Below are 9,609 nucleotides of genomic sequence, written 5' to 3' on the forward strand. Positions count from 1 at the left end.
TACATACGCATGATAACGCCCAAAATCTGAAGCCGGTCCATAAAAAAAACACTATGCTTTTCAAAAGGTATTAATGTACGACACCACCTAATGCCACTGAATTTAATGGACTCGATGTAGCTGTACAGGCGCTGCTCTACATATAGTCCAAGCAAGAGAACCAAATAAACTAACAAGAAAATGAACATACCACAGCTAATCAAACACTGCAAAGGAATTCCTTGATCTGTCTGTGAAAGAGTGAAGATTCAGCCTATATTAGCTGGAGAAAAATAATCAACTTGTGCATGCCTCAACGGTATCCCACTGTGAGTTCAGATTTGGCCGATTATATAGCTTTTCTTCTTATGATAGGGCTTGCTGTATGGCAGACAAGTCCTTATCCAGGTTTATAGTTAAACCTATTCTTTTAGTGAAGAGAAGAATTTTAACTGGAATTGGAACTGGAGCTCCAAAACCATCCCTTAAAATTTCTTTAGAAAACACACACTCCTTAAATTGTTAGATTTGCAGGGATGAAAACCGGACACTAGGTAAGCTGCAATTATGGGTCACGTACCAGATCTAGGCTCCAGTGTCCATTTCTTCAAACTGAAAATGAAATTACATCTCTTTAATCCGCCGAAACTAAAATCATGTTCTGAAAATTTGCCACCATCTACTTAATGACGACAGAAATGGTCAGCTACAGATAAAACTCATTGGGAGAAGAAATCGATAAAGTATTTTTATTCATAATCAGCTCAACTTCTGGGGATAACTTATACCAAAAGCGTACTTGAATGCAATCAACTATCTCAAAGGATAAAAATTATAGACCTTTGCATGTGATATACAATCTATCATAGGATGTAATTTCTCACAGGAAATGGAACAAACTGGAGTCTCAAGAGGCGTTTCAAGGCACCGTTTACAGAGCTGAACTGCACGCTCAAGACCCACCACTAACTAGAGATTAGTATGTCAGTACTTTTCTAGTTTTTATGCAAACTTCGTCATATATAGGTGCCAGAGACCCTGCAATCTGAATATTCGCAGGCATTCATATCACGAAACTGCATTCGTGTAATAAATACTGCCACATTTGTCGGCTCTAGCTGAAGTTAGGCAAACGATACAAACTGAAAAAAGGACAATTATGAGATCCAACCATCGGCAGCACAATAGGGATTCCTGTATAGAATCAGAAGCGACTAACAATCAAATGTAAACATGCATCTAGAAACATAATCATAGGAACTCCAGCAGGTGCTGACGGATCAGGTTAGAAATCTTATAAATGAAGGATTACGTACGGTAGCCAATTTAAAATAGCTAGAACCTCTAAACTTGATCAAGGTCTTCTAATCTGAAGTATATCACAGTCTGATGGTACATTTATTCAAATAAAGATAAGGTGACATCAAAGAGTTTTATTGAGAGTGATCCTTCTAGAACCTTCAATCATATGATATATACGAGATTCTAAAGATTTGTCGAGAGAACAAAAAATTTACGGGATACCATGTGTCATTTCCATGTTGTAATAACAATTTTAAACTTTCTGCATGGACACTTCCTTTTAACACCCCGCTGTCGTATACTCGTGATACTAAACAATAACAAAATCTAATTCTGTAAAGAGACAAAAAAAGAAAATATAGTAAAGCAACAAACCTGTCAAGGATCAACTATTTCCAGATGGAATTTCAGATGAAGAATACCATATTGTCATTAACATCTAGAATAAGGATATTTATGATCTACACTTAAGCACATGACGAGGGAAAAAAGCACACGTCATTAACAATTTTGAGACAATTTTGAAAAGACCATGCAAATCTAAATTATACAGGAAGATAGAACCCTATGGATTCAAAAAATAGGAAGCGAGGAGGCTTGATAAGGAAAAAAATGCAAGCTCTAAGGTAGATACTGCAACACAGACAAGTACTGTGTGCCAAGAAGCTTGAATTAATAAAACTAAGAAATTTGAGTAAGCACTGAAATTAACAAGCCAATTTTGATTTTGATAGACTCCAATTGGTCCAGAGGTAAATTAAGGATGACTTCAAACTTCATACTGCCTCAAGATTAATTATCAAATAACTAAACTATAGTTTTTTCACTCATGTTGAGATATAACAGGACATCTCTATGTATGAACTTAGATGCTAGCAGTTAAGGACATTACAGTACGACGACTCGTTTCCTGCACCAATATGACAGTCACAAGATTAACACCACTCTCGGTGACAAGGAAAAGGAAACCTTGAAGTTTCTCTCACCTTGTTTACTTGTTCTCGTTGCATTTTTAGGTGGAACTGTCATATGATCTTGTTGGAATAAGTTCCAGCTATTCCATTTTTCTGCATTACGTAGTGGTCTTTTGGTTGTTGTTGTTGTAAAAGCATAAAATTATTCAAGCTGAAGGGAAGAACTAAAGGTCTCTGCCCTATGAGACATGTTGGTTCATTTAAGAACATCAATCAAGCCTGAAATACTATGCACGACATATCCACATAACATGTTGGCTCAGTAAACTACTTGCCACTGGGAGTTATTGGAATACCAGAATGTTATCAGTTGGTTGGCTATAGTAGAAATAGAATTAACCGCATGCTTTTTTTCTGCTCAAATTAAGAAAGATCATAGTTGGATTGCTTAAGATGATTTATTTTTTAAAATGACAGCAAGAAACTACATCACTTTCTGCATTAGTTTGTCAAAAAATTGCGTCCAAAGTATTCTTTCATGCCAAGAACAATGTCTCGATAATCTTCCCCAAGCCGGTTCCTTTCTTTTGGATTTAAACCAAACGTTTTATTGTTGAACCAATGATGATACATAAAATTCTTTCAAACTTCCTAGATAGTCTTGCAAACCAGAGGCTATCACTCTTCTCCGTAATTAGGGAAAAGAAAACCAACTGTAAATTAAGCTTCTTATAACTGTGTTGCCAGAAAGATTGCTTAGCTAACTGAAAGTATTACATGATCCTGTAGTAGATTGGACAGAGTCGACAGACACTCTCCACAATAGGACTCATCCCATATTTTAAGAGAAAAGGGGAGGTGGGTGGGGGGAATACTTGCTGTAATCTGTCTAATTCAGGGTTGCCAGCTTATCAAGAGCGATTGCATCACTTACTTTCTAGCAGTAGAAAAAAAGGCTATTCTCAAACATTTGCAGCTTATTTGCAGTTGATTAAACTTCCCTGATTCATTTGAAATAATATGGAATTTTTCTACCTTTTATTTTCTTCCATCCGATCTTTACAGACAGATGGTTAAACTTTTTCAGTAACAATTTTCGATGAAAAGAATTGAATAATTTTGCACATCCCTTTGTTCAAAAACTTTAGTCATTGGCGCATCAAGCATAAGGACTGGTATCCAACCCAAAACATGCCAAGGTTAACATGCTTAACTACAATACTGATTTTTAAACACATTAACTAGATTAGTAAATACACCTAATAACAAAAAATTAACGATATAGTCCAAAAAAGATCATACAAAATAAATTACAGATTGGTTATGGCATATGGATCAAGCATATAAGCACACAAGTTATTACACGAAAAAACATAATGACAATCACCAGTCATATTTAACAAAAATAACTGCAGCAATCATTCCATTTAAAATGACCGAGTCCAAACTGAATATGAATTTAATAGCATTGACAATCTGCATATTGCATTTATGGACAGATACATGTCAGTGGCTGAAGGGAAATATGAGAGGCAGCAACCATCCTTACACATTTAATAAAATATAATTAATCCTTATCGACAATACAATTTATTCAGAAACAGGATCTAAAAAATGAAAAGAATCATTACAGATTGGACTGTGTTTTTAACCACTACAAGACTATATCATCTTATGTGAAAGGATCACATGATAATAGAGAATGATTGTCAGCATCCTAACCATATGGCTCCCACTTTCCTCAAATCCTGATTAATAACCACCAAATGTTTTGATGTCCTTGATAGCTCGCCAAACCATGATTTAAGGAAGAAGAACCACACAACCCATAATACTATAAACAAGCTCTGAAGGATATAGGTAAGTGGTTATACAGCAACCAGCCTGCATCTTATTCAATGGAGAGAATTTTGAACCACAAAACTTCCCTCTCAATTAATTGATACATATAGTGCAAGTACTGGATGGAAACAATATGATGATCAGATTAAAAGGAGAAAAGGGAGAGAGAGACAGAGACAGACAGACAGACAAACAGCGAGAGAGAGAAGCAGAGAGATTAACGAGATGAGATAGGGTAGCAGAAACCTAACATGTACGTAGTGGCATAAGACTTTCTTCTCATATCAATAGCTCCATTTGTCCATGCATACATGGACAGTTAAGGTTCATCTGCAGCACATGAAGCACCTGAGAATGGAAAAAAAAATAACAAAAAGTTAAAAGTGATTCTTAACAGCCCAATAATATCTACAAGAGGAACTAAGCTTACCATTTCAGCAATGCCTTTAAGTTCCAATTCAAGCTTTCTCATAGTCTAAACCATCATGCTTTCTCTTGTTAGTCCTAGAGAAAAAACAAAATTGAACCCAACTTTTCTTCTGCTTAACTACTTGTGTTTTAGCTTCCCTATTCGTAACAAGTTCAGCCATGTATTGCACAACAGCCTGGAGAAGACATGAATGGCAGAATCAACCTTTAGTAAAGAAGTAGGCAAGCAAATATGGAAAAAACTTAAGAACAAGAAAATGCCTGAGCTACCTGAGCGCCTTTGTCACACACATGCCTAGGTGGTACCTCCAACGGTGTTCCATCGGCATTAAGAATCTTTAGTTTGGATAACATTGAAAATGAGTCAGGGAGAACTCTTATTTGGTCATTGCTGATATCCAATTCTTCCAGCATCTCAAGGTTGCCAATTGATTTTGGCAAATATTGTAAATCAGCAAAATTGTTTCCAAGGTTTAGCTTCACAATGCTGGTCGACAGGCACAAGCTTTCAGGAACTGATTCAAGTTCATTGAAGCTGACATCAAGTTCCTTCAGCTTTGAAAGTGATGCCATAGTAGTTGGTAATCCTTTTATCTTGTTATAGTGCAAGGTTAAGATCTCCAAAGACTCAAGCTTTCCAATTGCTTCCGGCAGGGCTTTGAGTTGGTTGAAATCAGCATGAAGCTCAACAAGCGAACTACATTGACCAATGGTAAACGGTAGCTCCTCTATCTCATTGGTTTCAATGCTCAATTTTTTCAAGCGAATAAGCTTTCCTATTGTATCAGGTAAGAACGTCAACTGGTTAGAGCTAAGATCAAGGTTCACCAGGCATGATAACTTCCCAATTGAAGGCGGTAATGTAGATAACTGATTTCCATGCAAATCCAGGTCCACTAGACTAAGCAGGTCACCTATGGATTCTGGAAGACTAGCAATCCTGTTTGAGTGGAGATCTAACTTGGTTAAGGAAGATAATCCCCCAATCGTGGTCGGAAGTGCAATAATCCTATTCTCGGACAAATTTAGAGTCAACAAGGTTGAGAGCTTCCCCAAGGAGTCAGGCAGCCAATCAATCACGTCATTCAATTTGCCTTGAAGATCAAGGTCCTTGGTGCCTTTCTTTGAAGAAACCTCAATTAAGCTTGCAAGTTTTATCAGGCTCAACTTCTCGCCACCATCACCTACAAGCAGAAACAATTAGACGAAGAGTTAATACAGCTATCCACGGAATCAGCGAAGACGTCGAAGGTTGAGGTCGCACTTCATGCTCCAGAATTATTTCAGTTCAAAATAATAAATAATCAAGGAAAGATGCATCAAAATTAACATTTCAGATCTCTATATAAAAATAACATATCTATAATAAAAAATTTAGCAGGGAAACGTCCTACAAACCCGAAAGAAAATTTCTCACATTTAACAACAAGCTGCACAACGTTAACAGATTTAAAATGAAACACATGCACAGTTAACAAAACCATAATGAAAATTTCTCACATCTAACAACAAGCTGCACACATTTCAAGTTTTATTAACCTTCAATAGATCAACACAGTCCATATGATCAAGAAAATTAAATGTTCATCAGAATTCACATTTGACATTAAAAAGAGAGAAAATAATTAACATTCCAGTTGAAGTAAGCAGCATGAATAACAGACGATAAAACCATAATGAGAGTAACCAAAAAACCATCCACAACCAACAGATCACAACATTTAAATTAATGGCTCAAACGAAGACTCACTAGAAGGCGGCTGTATCGTGAGTGCCGAATTCCGTAGCGTTGGAGCTTCAACGGAGACAATCCCATCGACGAACGGGGAGCTCTTCGCCGTTTTGACGAAGCTGTCGTCCCTCGTCTGAAACAGCAGCTCCGACCGCCCGGAGATCGATGTCTTGCCTGAAGAGATATTGTTGGTCCGGACCGAAGGAATCGACGAAGATGACGATGACGAAGCAACGCCCATGGCGACAACGTCCAGCGGACTCACGGCTTGAGTGGATGAGGCACCGGTACTGCCACCGCCACCACGGTCAGCGGAATTGGGCAGGCATCTGGAAGCCCGCTGGACCAGGTCGTCGAAGAGGATGTGAGATCTCTCGAGATCGAGAACCGCGAGGGCTTCCCTCTTCTGCTGCTTGCTCTGCAGGAACACGAGGTTCCTCTGCATCTCCTGCAGCACGAAGAAGAGTTCTTCGGGGACCTCTTGCCCCTTCCTCTGCTTGGAGATGGCCTCAAGCCTCATCTGCTCCTCCTTATCCACGTTCCGAACAACGGCCATGGCGGCCTCCACCTCGTCCAAGCCGGGCCTCACCGGCAGCGACCGGTGAATTCTCATGATCTCCTCCACCACACCATCAGTCGACTCCAGAAACGAACCCATCTCTCACCCACCAAAAAAGAAAAACAAACTCCCACCCCGCCCCCTCAGGGATTCTAGCTCATTCTGGAGACGCCAGCAAAATGGTATCTTCACTTTCTGCTCTGTAATCCAAGGGAGAGAAAGAGAGAATGCACGATTCCTGTGGGAGGCGGAAGAGATTTAAGAGCCTCTTGATGCTTTTTTGTTGGGGTTTTGGCGCCTCCTTTTCCTCTTCTCTCGGCCGTTGAGGTAGAGGGGAAAGAAACAGTGGAAATCGTGATGAAGGCGATGACGATGATTACGACAGGGAGTTGCAGAAGAGAGAGAGAGAGAGAGAGAGAGGGAAACAGGTTTTTTTTTTTTTTTCTTTGCCCTTTTTGGAGTTCTTACACAAAGGTGGTCCTCCCTTTTGTAATGTGCAAACTGGATACCTTGTCCGAACGGGACAGACAATGACGAATATGTCCTTACATAAGTTACCAATTTACCCCTCGTGGAACTTGGCTGCGTGGGTTGTCGTGAGCCGCGGCCCCACGCCGCTGTTCTCCCTCGAGTGCTCTCTTGTCTTGTTACTTCCCGCTCCCAGCCGACGGTGGCGTTTTGTCCGTCGAAATCTCGTAAAAAATTCTATGGCACGTTTTTAGCATTTTAATAAATTCTGACTAAGTTTAGGTGCGACTAAAAATTCATTATAAGACATTAAAATTTGTCATGTAGACATAAATTTGTTAATAAATGTCCATTAAGTTGATCGAAATGATGCGATCTGTATTGCTGGTTTGATATAAAACCATTAAAATTTGGCACATATAACTTGGTATTTGTAGAATTGTTGGAATTGCCTGAACGGGCGATGCTTAGGGGGTTGGCTCGTGTAAAGACCTCATTAATTTGGTAATTGGTTTGATTTTTGTGGGTTTTATGTTTTTCGATGAACACCGAAGGCGGCAAAGCAAAGGAAAGGGGAAGATGGGAGGGCTATTAAGCAGCACCAGAAGTTGTCCCTCACCAAGTTAGAAGTGTTGGAACTTTGTGATTGAGAAATGCACTTTTTCTATTTCGGGCATTACATTATTGGAGGATTTGTTATTGTTGCATTAAATTTGGTTGGGTTAACAGTTTCATAATCTCCTTAGTTTCACGTGAGACCATGTTAGGGACTTGTTTTTAGTGAAAAGAGCACTATCAGCTAGTTTTGGATGTCAGTGAAGTGGGCTCGGGACTACGGGGCAGGGCTGTTGGCAAAAGCAAAGCTTAACTAGTTAGCGACTAAAGAGAGAAAAGAAAGTGAAATATGGTTTTCTTCTTATTTTTAGCACGCTCTTATGCTCTCAGCTACAAGTCTATTGACACGGGCTAGGGATTTTCTAAATAAATGTATATATATGGATAGGCTTATCGAGCCTATATTATTTTATTTAAAGTCTTATTTTCTTTCATATATTTTGAAAACAAAATCATGATGTAAGCTGAATTAGATGTACTTTATTGTCATCTTTAGACATTTGAATGACGTGATTTAGAACTTGTTATTTATTAAATAAGTTATATAAATTGTGTCTATTACAATTATTTTGATTACTTATTCTTTTTATTTACTTAAAAGGTGGTTATGTTATAGGGTCCATGAAATATATAGACTATTATCTATCAGTCATCAAGTAAATTTTTTTAATTAGGATTATAAAAACTTTGATCACACTAAAATGACATTTTTTGTGAAGAAACTGTCATTTGGCGATAGAAACGCTATTTGAATGTTTCATGAATCTACTTCAAAGATGAACAGATTCATGAAGCAATAGAACATGTGTTTTATGAATCTGCTCAAATTTTTTAGTCTGATTTATAAAACACTCATAGAGTATTCCTACTACCAATCAATCTCAAAGAATTTGGGTTGTACAATCATTCCCTTTTAGAACATTGCATTGTCAAAATGGTTTTTTTTTTTTTCCACAATGTTAGTTTTGATCTATCAACTAAGAATCTGCCAAAATCTTTAATTATGATTTACGGAACACTCATAGAATATTCATACTACCAATCAATTCAAGGATTTGGGTTGTACATTCATTCCCTTTTAAGAACATTGCATTGTCAAAATGATTTTTTCCTTTTCCCAATGTTAGTTTTGATCTGTCGCCTAAAATGCTGTTTTGAAGGCTAAGCGATGTTATATCTCGTCCAAAAGTGCGGTTTAGGATGTCACATAAGTACCTGCTTCGCTGGTACAAAAACAAATTTGTGTACTTTCAAAATGATTAAGAAGGGGTGTGTGAAAAGCACGCATAGTTGATGACCCTCCATCAAGTCTGAAGTCGGTCATCCAGTTGCATGACCTTTCCGTTATGTCTTAGTTGTGGACCGTTTTTATAATCAATGAAATTTCATGTACATAGATGAGTTTGGTGCTTATAATCAGCCACATTTGTATGGTTACAGGGTTCGAAACGGGAAGGTTCAGGCTATGTTGACCGGGTTCGTGGATGGAATTGAGTACGTTGTTAGACCAGGCAGCAGCTTGGTCCGAACCAAGCCCCGTCAACTGTTGCCTTGGGTTGGGCCTAGTTTCCTTAAATCGACACACATTAACCCACCCTGTCAATTTGAAGGTCTCTAAATGAGCCAGGTCACGTTGCGCTAATCCTATACACGAGCAAAGCTCCTAATTGCTTGTCGTGGAGCCTCCCTTTTCTTTTACTCCCGTTGGGGCAGCTAGTGGTGTTTATGTCGACTTCACAGTCTAAGATATCTAATTGAATGCTTTCTAA

At 38.4% G+C, this 9,609-nt stretch overlaps 1 protein-coding gene across 3 annotated transcripts; it reads right to left on the minus strand.

The window, feature by feature from the left end:
• Positions 1 to 580: 580 nt before the first annotated feature.
• On the minus strand, positions 581 to 7,203 carry LOC116259413 (plant intracellular Ras-group-related LRR protein 4-like). Of its 3 annotated transcripts, none has more exons than XR_004173930.2 (5): positions 6,217 to 7,203; positions 4,737 to 5,650; positions 4,468 to 4,642; positions 4,289 to 4,385; positions 581 to 1,121 (listed from the first exon to the last, which is right to left on the minus strand). XR_004173930.2 is itself a non-coding variant. In XM_031637216.2 (4 exons), exons 1-3 carry the CDS (start codon positions 6,854 to 6,856, stop codon positions 4,496 to 4,498), a joined length of 1,701 nt encoding a protein of 566 aa, XP_031493076.1. In that variant the 5' UTR covers positions 6,857 to 7,203; the 3' UTR covers positions 3,629 to 4,385; positions 4,468 to 4,495. The 3 variants fall into 3 exon arrangements, 1 of the variants encoding a protein (XP_031493076.1); XR_004173921.2 differs by lacking the exon at positions 581 to 1,121 and adding an exon at positions 3,629 to 4,155; XM_031637216.2 differs by lacking the exon at positions 581 to 1,121 and having other exon boundaries at positions 3,629 to 4,385.
• Between the last annotated feature and the right edge of the window lie 2,406 nt (positions 7,204 to 9,609).

Source organism: Nymphaea colorata, chromosome 1 (assembly GCF_008831285.2).
Source record: "Nymphaea colorata isolate Beijing-Zhang1983 chromosome 1, ASM883128v2, whole genome shotgun sequence".
NCBI classification, from domain to species: Eukaryota; Viridiplantae; Streptophyta; class Magnoliopsida; order Nymphaeales; family Nymphaeaceae; genus Nymphaea; species Nymphaea colorata.